General features: G+C 48.7%; 2 protein-coding genes across 2 annotated transcripts; one reads left to right on the top strand and one right to left on the bottom strand.

Moving 5' to 3' along the window:
• Window positions 1-305: 305 nt before the first annotated feature.
• Window positions 306-4,714, bottom strand: emilin3a (elastin microfibril interfacer 3a). Its single transcript, XM_060054565.1, has 4 exons — window positions 4,023-4,714; window positions 3,762-3,881; window positions 3,076-3,629; window positions 306-2,847 (listed from the first exon to the last, which is right to left on the bottom strand). Exons 1-4 carry the CDS (start codon window positions 4,172-4,174, stop codon window positions 908-910), a joined length of 2,766 nt encoding a protein of 921 aa, XP_059910548.1. The 5' UTR covers window positions 4,175-4,714; the 3' UTR covers window positions 306-907.
• Window positions 4,715-8,014: 3,300 nt separating this feature from the next.
• Window positions 8,015-14,546, top strand: samd10a (sterile alpha motif domain containing 10a). Its single transcript, XM_060054438.1, has 5 exons — window positions 8,015-8,661; window positions 10,927-11,108; window positions 13,049-13,217; window positions 13,740-13,880; window positions 14,162-14,546. The coding sequence occupies exons 1-5, from the start codon at window positions 8,649-8,651 to the stop codon at window positions 14,182-14,184; spliced, it is 528 nt and encodes a 175-aa protein (XP_059910421.1). The 5' UTR covers window positions 8,015-8,648; the 3' UTR covers window positions 14,185-14,546.

The raw sequence follows: 14,546 nt of genomic DNA, 5'->3' as shown, positions 1-14,546 counted from the left end.
ATGGTATTTCTGTCCATCCATCATTACTTCCCTCTGACCTCAGTGGAGAGGCCAATTGTAACTGTCCGTTGGCAAGCGAGCCTTTGTCACGTAAAAAAAGTCACTTGGGCTGACATTGTCTAGCGTTCTTTGCATGTCAATTGGCTCAGACATACCCAAACGTGAGTCCTCGTCACTCTGAAGTGACAACTCAAGTACTTCTCTAGTGCCATCTGGTGGTCTTAATTAGACATAACGATTCTTCAGGATAGAATAATAGCTCCTAATACGATTCTTAGATAATGAGCGTTTAACAAAACTGGATTCTGATATTTGTGTTTATTTAGAAACCAGTAGGTTATTCGATTTATTCGATTGCGAGTATTAAGATTCTTCTTTAATTCTATTTTTGTTTATTTTGCTTCAACAAAATGACAGATGCAAGTAGACAGGGCAGGCCCTATACAAGAAATGATACAGTATAAAAAAAACGTGGACACCTCTATTCTAGACAAATTCTACACACTTAAAAAATACAAAATACATACATGTAAAAAATTTGTCTCACAAAACCCAGTCAAAAAAACAATCATCTCAATATTCCCCAAAATGCATCGTCATAGTCAATGGTAATTCTCCAAGCCACCAAGGCTCCTGAAATGAGGCACATCATAGCAGCATCTTAGACAAATGGTAGTGTTGTGGAAATGAAACAACAAATACAGTTTACAGCATAATAACATTGTATATATCATACGGATATTAATATTCAAGGAATAAGACAAATCGAACCATTGTGTGTCTCAGTGCTGGTTCTTCACCCGTATGTACAGTACAGAGCATCAAATAAAACGCCTATCCACATCCTGCAACCCTTTCGGTTATTTCTCTTTTGGACTCGTGAATGTGTGGCCGTGAAGCTCTCCGTCTAAATCAAGGTGAACGCGTCTCCCCTCGTCTGACCCGGGGCGGCGGTCGTCGGTGGCGTGGTCTCCGCCTTGGCGCTGCAGTTCCTCACCTCCCCCCGGAGGTCGGTCAGCTGCTGGGCGTGGCTGTAGAGGGTGCCGTTGAGCTGGGTGAACAGCCCCTCGGCCTGGCTCTCCAGCTCCTCCCGGATCCGCTCCAGGTCCTCCGCCACGTGGCTCAGCCCCTTGCACCGGTCCTCCACGCTGGCCATGCGGCCCTCCACCTGCGTCACCTCCTTCCTCACCCCCAGGGCGGTGCTGCGGCAGCCCTGCAGCTCCCCCGCCAGCCTCCGCCTCATCTCCGTCAGCTCCCCCTTCAGCCGGCTGAGCCGGCGCTCGCCGGACCCCAGCATGGAGGCCTGCCGCCCCACCAGCTGCACCACGCCCTTCATCTGCCCGGCCAGCCGCTCCTCCCGCTGGTGCCAGGTGCTGTTGGCGCGCTCCACCTGGTGCTCCACCGCCCCCACCGAGCCCCGCAGGACGGACAGCGTGCGGTTCACCGAGCGGATGTTGAACTTGAGGAAGGTGAGCTCGCCCTGAACGGAGGAGCCCGCCGCCGCCGCCTCCTGCTGCCGCTCCCTGAGGGCCAGCTGCCTCTGGAGGCCGTCCAGCGTGGCGTTGAGGCTGTCGAGGCGGTCCGCCTGGAGGTCCAACACCCCTTTCAAGACCTCCTCCTGGCGCGGGTCTGCGGCGGTGGTCGTGGCCGCGTCTCCTTGGATGGCGGAGGAGCTGGGGGACGAGGCGCAGGACGAGCCGCAGCGAACCTCCAGGCTGCTCAGGTGCTTCTGGACGCGGTCCACGTCCGTCTCCAGCCTCCGCCGGAGGGACTCCAGCTCCGTCTCCAGGGTGGGCACGGAGTGGCCCTCCAGCAGGGCGGGGGCCGTGGCGTTGCCCAGCTCCTCTACGGCGTTCAGCAGCCGGCCCTCCAGAGCCTTCAGCTGCCCCGCCATCTTAGCCTCCAGCCTCTGCTCTACGTCACTGCCGAGCGCGTCACCGGCCCGCCCTGCCAGCTGCCCAGGTGTGGCCGTACCCGTCAGATTGAGCTTGGACTCCACGTACCCCAGCCTCCCCTCCAGCATGCCCTCGATGTGGTCCCTGTGGCCCCCCAGCTCCACCCTCAGGTGGCCCTGGGACCGGTTGAGTCCCGCCACTGACGTCTCCAGCTGCTGCATCCTGTCCACCAGCCCGGGCATCCCGCCACAGCAGCTCTCCGCCGCCTCCAGTCCGTGGACCTGAGTCTGCAGGTGGACCATCTCTCTCTTCAAAGTGCCGGCCCTGTCCTCCAGGCCCTGCTGCATCCGCTCCTGCTGCTCCCCGTGCTCCCGCTGGCACTGGCGCCTCACCTCGCCGGCCTTCTCCTCGCAGCGGCCCTCTGCGCCCGTCGCCCGCCCCTCCAAGCCGTCCAGGATCTCAGCTCGGGCCGAGCTCAGCTTGACATCCACCAGGGTTTCCGCAGCCTTCCGGCCGTCTCCTACGAGGCCGCCGACAGAGCCGGACCGCCCCCCCGACAGCGTCTTCAGGGCCCCGTCGTGACTCAGCACCGTGGTCCTCAGCTCCAGAAGCTCGGCTGTTCTGGCCCGGAGGTCGGCCCTCAGCTCCTCCATCTTCCCGTTCAGGTCCCCGGCGACGGGGAACACGAGCCTGCCGTCCAGCCCGTCCAGCGCGGGGTCTCCGCCGGGGATGTCCCCGAACCCCACGGCGAGCGCCGGGGCCGACACGGGGCCGGGGCCGGCCGAGAGCAGGGCGGAGAGCATCCTGTTGGCGTCTTCCCTCAGGGAGGCGCGCAGACCGCCCTCCAGCCCGTTCACGGTCCCCCTCAGCGTCTCCAGACCCTGGCTCAGACGCCGGAGGTCGTCCTCCATCTGGTCCAGACGCTCACCCGCCTCGCCGTTCAGTCCTTGGCCTGAGAGGATGGAGGAGGGGGGGAACAGAAGGTTATTCTGAATTCCATGTGCATGGTAGTCTCTGTTTCTTTTTTAACCATCCACATTTCTGATACAATGCATTTAATTGCAGTGCATTCATATTTCCAATTCATATCAAGAATAAAGAAATATGAATACCTGCATTTTAGATATTAGCTTCAAAGTTCCTTGTCATTCTTTGTCACATAATTGACCTTCTATCTTACCTTCAACCTCTTGGCCTTCATCAGTAGGAGCAGTTTGAACGGACACATGTTGTGCCGGTGCATGGCCGTGCTGGTCCTCATGTCCGAGTCCATGCCCGTGTTGGGGTCCATGTCCGGGTTCTGTTTCCGGCTGCGTCTCGTGCTCTGGCTCTGTCTCATGCTGGCCTTGATGAGGGCCCTGGTGGTCCGGCATGGCCCCGGGTCCCGAGGGGTATTCTTCAAAGGATGTCTCGGGGTAAGAGGGGGCCATCGGAGAGTCAAAGTGACGCATGGGGTACCCGCCAGGAGGGGGCCCGTTCAGCTGACCCCATGGGTTGGCCTTCATGGGGGGGCCCTCGAATACGGGGCCTTTGTGCGGAGGGCCCTTGAGCTGAGGTCCCTTAAACGTTTGGCCCTTGTACGACGGGCCGCTGAAGGGGGGCATCATGCGGACCGGGTGGTGATGAGCCGACTCCATGCAGCCGTAGCCGGAGAAGCCGGGGCAGCAGCGCCACTCCAGCTCCGTCACCGTCTTATGAGCCACTTTGAAGACGGGTTTGTACATCAGACGATACCTGATGGTGTGGAACATCATCCGTAAGAGACAACTCTAAAGGCCGTATTTCGTCAGAGAAGGAATATCGAAACAAAGCACTCGGTTCACTAAATACTATTCTAAAACGTTTCTCGTTTGGCATGGCACTTACAGGAGAGCAGGACATCTCTTCCCCCAGGAACAGTTGTTGTACTCAGCCTTGACGTACGGGGCCGCCCCCTCTTGCATGGTGAAGGAAACGGTCTTCTCAACCACGTAGGCACAGTGGTTCCTTAACAGAAGAATGAAGAGAGGATGTGAGGCACACAGCAGTGCTCTCTGTGATCGCAGCTGTGATGATGACTCTTTCAGCTGCGATCAAGGAATGATGGCGGAGGAGAGTGAGAGAGAGGAAAGGAGAGAGGAAACTTACTTGTGTCTGCTGGTGGGTTTCCCAGGGTCATGATGCTGAGCGTGCCCTGCCTGGTAATGGTTATACTGGGGTGGACTGTAGAACTTGGCTCCAACCAGTGAAGCAAAAAGAATCAGGGCCACACATGGAGAAAGGGGTCTCACGTGCTTCATGGTACAGCCACTTGTTGCAAGTAAAAACTTGAAAATCGAAAGGTCAGATTAAAAGATAGAGCAAAAATATTATTTTCCACTATTGCCAAGTTTGCAAAAATATAAACACAAACCCAAAAAGGATAGAAAAAGGAAAACGGCTTGATCCTGAAATGAATGACTAAATAATAGAAACCAAATCCCTGCGGCACAACCTCCAGTCTCGGTGGTGCGATCAGGAGTGCCGTTAAAACAGAGTGCCAACCTATAAATGGTGACCCTGAAGCAAGCCTGGGTGTGGTGGACTCTTCCGGAGGGACAACGGTCCACTGTGAGGTTTGGGGGGACGGCTGAAGCCACTAAAAGGGTCTTAATGGCCCAGCCCCTCCCCTCCTTACCCTGTCAGAGTCGCACCAAGGTGAGACTAAAGTGGGACTCAGGGAGAGGGCAGAGCCCCCCTTCTCAACACTACATTTCAATTTCTAACGTTATATAGAAATACATACGATAGCGTCACTTGTTTGACAGCCCACTCGTCCATGCAGCACAGAGCCTACTGTGGACGAATGGTTTCTATGACAACTTTTCCTCCCTGACATCACGGCAAACGGAAAGAGAACTAAAATAGCTGGGTTCCTGAGGATGAGTGCTGCTCATTTCTCCTGAGCGTTTAGAAGTCTGATGAAACTTTTAAGTTAACTTATTAGTGCTGAGGGCTTTATGAAGCTGTTGCTTGGCACGTACATTGTCACTTGAGTTAGTCTCGCTACTGCAGCCGTAAGCAGCTTAATGGTCTCGTCTTGCTGTTCATATTTAATGTGGAGCTAAGCATTACACGTGTCTTTCCCCGGCCTGGTTACCGTTGAGTTTGAACTCCTTGGATCAGGGAGGTCTAAGCCAAAACAAGGTGACGCAAGGCATGTGATTTTTGCTTGGGTAAAATAAAAAGAAGCTAATAAAGAGAAGCTAATAAAGTTATTGTGTTTTCTGAGAGCCTGGGCTGTTGTGGTGTTACTGTTTCCAAGCTGCTTCGATATCCGTTGACACATCTTGGGTTCTTTGACTTCACACATACACACAGAGTCAACCTTTCACTAAAACTAGCAGCAAACCACCAGGACCCGGGACAAATAAACACAAATGCCCTGTGTTAGAAAAACACATGCAATCGAACGCACTTGTGTGAACACACACACACACACACACACACACACACACACACACACACACACACACACACACACACACACACACACACACACACACACACACACACACACACACACACAGGCAAAAAAACACACATGACTCACAAAGCTGAAAAAATTACTCATACATAACAAAGTGGTGTTTTATAGAGTCAACTTTGAAAATGAATTAATGTGGCCACATAAAAGAATGTATTAAGACTCTATCCATTCATTTCCTCTTTGAGTTCTGCTCTGAAGTAATTTATTCTACAACCCTTTGTACCTTTGTCTTTATCATGCATTTTGTAACTCGCTTGCGTCTGTCATCTGGCAGTCATCTGGGGTCAAAATATTGACCCCAAAAATGCACCACAAGAATTTGTGGCCCAGTCTGTGGTGTGACTTTGTTCATAACACCCAATAGCTTTTTTGTGGTTTTCTTTAAGTGTTTTACTTTTTGCAAGCACAACTATTCATGCCAGAACTCAAGATTTAATTTACTACCAAGTCTGTGTTAGCCTGGTTTCTACTTCCACAGGGAGAACATTGTGTGCATTATTTCAGAAGGATCTGCTGATTGGCTGTTGTTAACAGCTCATTTCCTGCTTCCTGTTTGTACCAGGACCCACCTTTTTTCACCTGCATACTCCCTTATTCTATTGAAACTACCACAAAAGTGTATGTGTGTGAACAGTGTTCAGGGTAGGTGTGTGCGTGTGTATGTATGTGTCTGGGAGGGGACTCATTCATATTTTCCCAGCAGCATACTTGTATTATGTATTCCCCACAGCTTTAAAATGTCAAAGGTGTGTCAACAAAACTCTCCATTATAGGATTGGAAACATTGCAGACCACATAGGAGCTGCGGCCGGCCTTGGCCCTGGACAACAATCGCGCCATTATTCTGAAAGGGACCGGCCACCCCACCCAAAGTGGTCACCGATGACATCACAATGTCACAGCTGTTCAGCCTCCACACACCTGCCAATCAAAGGCCTGCATCACGGTTCAACCGTTCCTAAAGCCCACTCACCAGCCCCATTAGAGAGAGTAGAGGCTCCAATGGCACGGGGAAAAGAAAATAGTTTTAGAAAGAAGACGGATAGGTAAACAAGGTGGAAACATGATTGTTGTTGTTGTATGTTTGGCTTATGTGTGATCAGACTAGCATGGGCATTTACACCCCTTCTTTATAACCTTAGTTTGGCAGTCTGTACACCCAGGCCATATAGGAAATGTCACATTATTTGACCATGTTTATTTCTAACGCCTTGGTTCCACATTCTGAGTCTTCGTGCTAATGTTTTGAAGTGGCTTTTCTCTTTACTCTAATGTCGGATTCTAAACCAGTGCCGCTCTGGCATTGACAATGATTTTCTCACACGCCGTGCTGTTTTGACTAGTTTAAAGTAGTGAAAGGATACCATTGTAGGTATTCCTTGAAGGTCAACACATTTGTAGAATTTCACTTAAGCCCTTAAACTCCACCTCTCCTGAAAGCCAAGGTGGAGGAATCTCCAAACACGTAGTGTGTACCATTAGCCTTCTCTGAACCGTTCTGTCTGACTGCATTCTGGAGAGAGAAAGGTCAAACGGAGAACTTAACGTAACAAAAGTTGTGTTAGAGTGTCAACTTTAATACTGTATAGGCCTATTAGGATGAGGAATGGGGGACTTAATACTTCGAGTTTGTTATTCAGCTCTGTGCTTCACTGGCCGGCATCCATTTGTGTGTATTGATCTTCAAGTGAAGAAACAAACAAGACTAATTGGTCTCGTGCTTCACTAACCCCATCTCTTTTTGCTGAATTGAAGTCATGTAAAGAGGATTTGATAGGCATCTGTGCACAACATTTTCATAACACACTCTGGTATGTGTTGGCGGAACTGTATTGTATGTTTACTTAGGGCCATCGTGGCTAATTATAATCTGGAGGAAATAGTCGTTTGACAAAACAAATGTTACGGGCAAACCTCATCTGTTGGCCAAACAAAAGTGCTGAGTCTGTCTGGCACACTTCACATTTGCTGAGCAGGTTTGGTTTGTTTGTGCTAGTGGTTCAGTGCACACATTGGAAGACTTAGACGCTTTTAGGAGGTTTCACTGAATCATGCCCACACCCCTCAATTTATTACTGTAATTCAAAATGTGCAAATATACATTTTAAAATTCCGACCATTTTAATGAAATGCTGGTGAGATTGCCACCTTGTGGTCGTTTATAATGTTATGGTGCACATCACAGCGTTATCTGAAGGAAGGCGCTTGGCCTGTTTTGATAGAAGATGATTCTGTAAAAGAACTGCATACTACAATCTCGCATATGCAAGATGCTTTTGAGTACATGTTCATCATAAATATATAAAGCACATTCGTAAACACATAAAGCGCGCGCGCGTGTGTGTATGTGTGCGTGCGTGCGTGTGTGTCTGTGTGTGTAGGGGGGGATTATTCCTCAGTGAAACGTTGACACATTGACAGCTGCTCAGGGTTCATCTGGGTTATTAATCTTTAAGGCACTCTTCTCTCCTGTGAAAAACATTAATATGATGAGTCATATATTCATCTGTTCGTTATTGGGCCACACAGTTGTTCTATGCATGGTCGATAATGCCTGAGCGTGACACACATCACGTAAAACCTTTTGCGTTGAGAACCTTGCTTTAAATTTTGTTTGGTTTAATGGGTCAGAGTGCATGGTGCACTCTGACATAATCCGTCTAATGTCCTGCCAATGCAGTCACCAAACCCTACAAAGAGGGTCCATCATACTTGCCTTTTGCCCGTGGACATACACAGAGCGTCCTTTATCAAGTCACGGGTAAGAGGAACTCCTTATTGTGGAAGTAGGCTGCTCTATTCTCCCTGGCAGAGGCTTTTCATTAGGCTGTCTCCAGCCTCCACTGGCTGCTTTAATTACAGGCTGCAGGCTGTGGAGGCTCAGAGAAAGAGTCGCGTTTGGGATTCTCACGGCATTAAAAAAAAAACACGCACTTGCGTAGTAAGACTGTAGCCTACTCGCAAAACCAGCTTTTGGACATTCTTCGCTATTTTAAACAACTTGGCAGCACGGAGTGTCGGTTGATTATATCATTTGCATCTTGGACGTCGAGCCGCAGGAATGTGGCGTCTCTGACTGAAGCCCGTCCGAATCGTCAGCGGTGGATGACAACAAAGTTGGTCGCATGGGTTTATAGCACGAAAAACGTTGTTGAGAACGAAGGAAAAGCTGCGAGTCGGGGTTAACGTGACGATGGGCTTGGTTTGAAGAGCGACGGCGTCTAAACCAGGACACAAAGTGCGCCATGGCGGTGGACGGTAGGAGATGTGTTTGTTAAAAACTGCATTTTGCAATGATGTAGCGTGTATGTTACATTGTGCACATTAAGTTTGTGTTCCGCTTCCGAATTAGTTAGTTCTGGTTGTTTTCATCAGATTGCCCTTAAGTAAGATTCAGCAAGGCATCAGCAGAGCAGTGTTGTGTGTGTGTGTGTGTGTGTGTGTGTGTGTGTGTGTGTGTGTGTGTGTGTGTGTGTGTGTGTGTGTGTGTGTGTGTGTTTGTGTTTGTGTTTGTCTTCGTGTTTGTGACAGTTGCTGTATTTACTCGCGTGGCCGGTGTGACAGTGTCGTGTGAGTGGTCTGGCTCTGGTCCCACACACGGAGAGATCGTGGTCTTAGGACAGGCTGGGTGCTGAAAGGGACAGCGCCCTGGACTGCAGGGTACAAGCGTCCTAGGGCTAGTTTGGGAGATCGGTTGAGAGTTGAGACCCCCCCCCCCCTCCCCTTCAGAGGATCTCTTTAACCTCCATTTTTAAAATAACATTCCGAAATGTGATATTTAATATCGTTTAATATAACTGAAGATCTACGATGAAACTCAACTCCCATAAAACTGATATTTGACCGACCCAGGAAGAATTGATGGATATTTGGATATTTTTGTTGTTGCAGGACGTCGACTATTACTGTAAAGAACATTTAACCGACAATGCGTGATTAGGGTTCAGTAATAGTTCAGAGGACTCAGCATGTGAGGAGGAGACGAGGCTCCTATTGCTGGATGACACCCACCACAGTGAACACTGTGGACGTGGAGCCTTCATAAACAAGAGATGGAGGAGATTGTATTGAAAACACATTCTGATCAACTGCTGCCAGTTTATTTAGTGTTTGCACTATTCCCTCTCTCTGTGCCGTCTTTGGCAGGGGGTCTGAAATAAAGCAGTGTTGAGTGATGCAAAGGAAGAGCCCAGCGGAACACTAAAGACGCTCTTTCATCTCTGCATCCTGTTCCCGCGCTGCTATTTCCTCTCATTATTCGAATAAAACGCGTTGACTCTGATTTGAGATTCAAATGAACAATGCGTACATTTACATATGTGCGCACACAAACACGCACAAGCTCATACGATCACACACGCATGCACACAAACACACCCACACACACGTACACGCACACACACGCACGCAAGCGCACGCACACACAAATAAGCGCACATAAACTCGCTTCAAACGGCAAGTGAAAATCCTCCACAATCTGGTTCATGAATCAGTAATGGTCCCAGGGCTTCCCGTCAGGTCTTGTATAGTAGCGTGTGTTTACTCTCTCTCCTCGCCTTCTTTCATGACTCTGCTTGGCAGCCACCTGCTGATGGGCGTGTTCGGAGCCTGGGCCACAGCAGGTCTCCTCGTGATGATGAGCAAACAACTCGTCTATCATCAGCGTCTGTCAGCGTAGTCGTAGAGCGTGAACTACTGGAAGACGCCTGTGTGGTTGTTCTCTGTTTAGTGGTTCTCTGTGTAGTGGTTCTCTGTGTATTGATTCTCTGTGTAGTGGATCTCTGTGTAGTGGTTCTCAGAAGGCCTGTGTAGTGGTTCTCTGTGCAGTGGTTCTCTGTGTAGTGGTTCTCTGTGTAGTGGTTCTCTGTGTAGTGGTTCTCTGTGCAGTGGTTCCCTGTGTAGTTGTTCTCTGTGCAGTTGTTCTCTTTGTAGTTCTTCTCTGTGTTCTCTGTGTAGTTGTTCTAGTGGTTCTCTGTGTAGTGGTTATCTGTGTAGTTGATCATTGTGTGGTGGTTCTCTGAATAGTTGTTCTCCGAGTAGTCACACACTGGTTTCTTTTTACGAGCCTGTCGGTAAAGAGATACCTCACAGGAATGAACTCATCCGTCACTGACATAATGTCTACTGTTTCACATCTGACCTGCCCGCAGTCCCGCACACACTGCGACTGCCGAGGGCTATCCGGCAGAAGCCTTCTGTCATCCACGCATGTCCTGTGCTACGGTTGCACTACAAACCCAGACAATCTCAGGATATCACTTTTATCGCTGTCTGAATAGTTTGATGCAACCATTACGCACTCATTAAGTAAAGTCCACTTACGTCCACCTTCCCATCGCTAGCTGCTCCACACTGTGTCACACTATTGTTGTTTCCTTGGTCATACAGCTTTGGATATTTTTTTATTTACACCAATTTGGAGGGCATACTTAGATTGTTCTCAGCCTCCCTTGTAATTCACGTTGGATACAACGCATCTTTAAAAGGACGACACGCAAAGCGTTCTCTCTCTGCGTCCCACAGCCGCGTCCAGCTTCAGTTTCTGCCGGCCGGCGGTGGAGTACCGGGGGATCCCAGAGGACTTCAAGCGGCAGCTGAGCCGGCGGACCGGCGGGAACCTCACCTGGCACGACGGGCGGGGCCAGAAGAGCGCGGGCGGGAGGACGGTGAAGCTGCTGCAGCAGCCCGGCACCGGCGCCTCCCAGGTACACGACCCCTGTGGCTCACACCTGGGGCCCGCTCCTCCGCTCGGCCGAACGGCACTCCTGTAGGGATCACTGCTGCCAGTAGACTTATCAAGAGAAGTCCAGGGCCTCGTTGGGATGGAAAGGGTTGTGATGCCATTGAAAGGTTGCAGAGTATCATCGTATCGTTTGTAGCTGATAACCATCATTGTTTTTCAGCAGAGTTTGTGTTATGGTTTGTATAGATAAATCATGATTTACAGAGGGACACAAACTAGTTTCCGTTCCTTTAAACTATAGATAGACTATAGTCTAGCTATCGAATATATATATATATAATATATATAAAGATAACTAGATAATTCATGGTAGGCCTAATTATGGACTTCATCTGTTTTGCTATACATATCGGGATCCATATTTTAATTATGGATTTGAATAATAGATAACGTACAGCTCAAAATATAATATGATTATATGAAGTGTATTTTCTTCTCCCTTTCAACTATCCATGGAAGGAGCTCTCTCCCAGCGGGTTGCTGAGCTCCCCTTTAGCCTGCTCCTAAATAGAAGTGATGCTCTGGCATTCTCTGTACACCCAGTCCTATCTGTTGCATAGGACTCTCAATTAAAACACTCTCAGTGATACTCAGTGAAATGGGTCTGTTCTACAAACTTATAAAATAAACATTTAAATATGTGAAATCCCCTCCGTGTGAGACATGATAGCCTTCAGGCCCGCCGCTCAACCAGGACTGTGTCTATACCACCTTAAAACCCCTGCGCGCTGTGAACAGTGTTAGCCATTCCTTTTGTTTTCAATTTGTAAAAGGCTGTGTTTTGTTTTTTTAAACGGGCCTAAGAAGCTAGGGATGTGGACCTGGCTAGCAGAGATAACAAGAGACATGCCCTAAGCCTGGTCTGGTCCCTCAATCCTCTGATGTATTCAGCCTGCTCCATAGTTTGTCTGGCTCTAGAAGCAGAGAACGCTTGTGTTACTAAATGTTGAATGAAAGTAATTTTAAAACTTTCGTGGGCATTTGACTTCAGTGGAGTACAATATATTCAGAAGTGAATCCTCAGCTTCTGAAGCTTTGATGAGCAGTGCAACTTCAGGTAAACGCGAAGGCAAAAGCCTTTGCAGAATGTTTATAATTTGCCTCCTGCCGTAATTTACCCTCGGTTTGATTTGAATAATCACAATCACAGCATCTTTTCTCACTAAAACAAGAGCTGCACCCAAGCAGCTTGCATTGAATACATCCCAAACCCGAAGTTAAATCAGAATACCTTGCTCACTGTACACCATGTAATGTAATCCATTTGCTTTGAACTTTGTGTGCGTGTGTGTGTGCGTGTGCGTTTGCGTGTGCGTGTGTGCATGCGTGTTTGCCATTGTCACTCACTAAGTTATGAATACTGTCTGTATGGAATTTCAAAAAGTGAATGAATGATCAAAGCTGTTATGAAGCTTTCCACATTCAGTATATTCGAGAGTGAATCTTGTAGCCATCTTAAATGTTGGATTTCTTGAGAACATTCAAAAACTTGAACTAGAAGTTCAAAGTATTGACTGTATTTTTTGTTCAAGATATACATAGTGAATGATCCATTTGCCTTTGTCCATCTGTGTCCATCTAAGTTTGTTTGTGTGTCTTTGTTTTTCAGTGACCGTTTATCGAATGTTTTGTGTTTACTCTAGTGAGTCCACATCTGTATTTGTTTATGTTTCCCCCGTGTTACTTTGCTACAAAGACCATAACACCAAGCCCACATTCCAGTACAAACACATGCTTGGCACCCAACAAATGTCAGAAGCTACAGTGGTTTCAGCTGTGTATAAATCCTCTGATGTGCTCAAGGCTTACTTACTCATTTCATACCACATGTGCACTGCTTCTCCCCTCTTTCTTGCATTTCATTTTGACTGCATGCCTGTCTGTGTGTCTATCTCTTCACAGTCTAATTCCAGTGACAACTATGGGATCTACCACACCAGCCCCACTCAGCCCAGCCTCATCCGGCCTGTGGTGCTGTGGTCCCAGCAAGATGTCTGCCGATGGCTGAAGAAACACTGTCCACACAACTACCTGACCTATGTAGAGGTCTTCTCGCAACATGCCATCACAGGTCAGTACAACATCCAAAGTGTCCCCCGTTTAAAGGTTTTCCTTTGGTGATGAAGTATAGCTCTGCTATACTGATATAAAGTTACATATGCATATGCATCTCCAGAAGGGGCTGGGGTGTAGTTGGAAGCAGCATCGTAGCAGTAGCAGCTCGACCGGAATAGAGGGGATCAAAGACATGCGCCGCTCTTTTCTCTGGGTTTTGATTTTTAATTGTGAAGCACTCTGCTCCCATTGGCCGCCCGCCGCTTTCTGCCGAGCAGCAGAAGTCCCGGCCCGCGGGACATCCCACCGCTGGATGAATGAGGTCATTTAACTGTCAAAGAAGCGGCTGTGATTAGCGCAGCTGCTGTATCCATTGGCTGCAGTGTTGATGCGGCGGGGTAGGTGTGCGGTTCCGCGGCCCAGATGTGCTTCACTTTGATCCACATTCTCAAAGCGTTGCGTGGCGTTGTCTCCGTCTGAGGCGTTGCGTGGCGGTCGGACGACCCTTCCCCTGACCCGTCGGTTGCTGTGCTCCCAGGCCGCGCGCTGCTGCGCCTCAACGGGGAGAAGCTGCAGCGCATGGGCCTGGTCCAGGAGACCCTCCGACAGGAGCTGCTGCAGCAGGTGCTGCAGCTGCAGGTGCAGGAAGAGGGCCGCAACTTGCAGCTCCTCAGCAGAGGTGAGGGGGGGACGGGGACGGGGACGGGGGGGGCAGGGGGGCAGGGGGGGCTAGTGGGAGAATACTGAGTGTGTGTGAGCTCTTGTATGAGAGTGATGGTTGTTACGGTGTGTTTGTGATCATGTGTGTGTGTGTGTGTGTGTGTGTGGGGGGGGGGGGGGGGGGGGTGTATGGGTGTGAGTATGATCTAGAGCAAAATTAAAAAAAAAAGACCTTTTTGTTTTATTAGTTGTATTACTTTCAACTGTTTATTATAAATATATATTTCATTCTCTCCTTAGGTTCGTTTGGAAACAAACCATAACCAGATCTACTTAAAGGATGAGATGAATCATGTGGACGTGTGCACATATCTGTGCATTTCATAGAGCAAGAAAGAGAAACATGTCAATTATGGACTAACTTCAATGGGATTCCAATTTCTAACTAGGTCAAAATATTTATATGACCGATATAGTGGGGAAATAGAGAAGTTTTGAATTTGCAATTCACTGATCTACTGTTAGTGTTGTGATTTTAACAAAATAAATTTTTGGTACATTATCATATTGCTCTTTGATGAATAAAATATCAATTTCTGGTGTCTTTGTCTCTCTCCGTGTCACAGAGAAATTTTTTCAACTTGTGCTTGCTTAATAAAAATGAACTTTGAATAATAACGTAAAA

This window comes from Gadus macrocephalus, chromosome 1 (assembly GCF_031168955.1).
Source record: "Gadus macrocephalus chromosome 1, ASM3116895v1".
In the NCBI taxonomy this organism is placed as follows: domain Eukaryota; kingdom Metazoa; phylum Chordata; class Actinopteri; order Gadiformes; family Gadidae; genus Gadus; species Gadus macrocephalus.
Note: the sequence above shows the minus strand (reverse complement) of the source record. Positions and strands in the feature narration are given on the sequence as shown.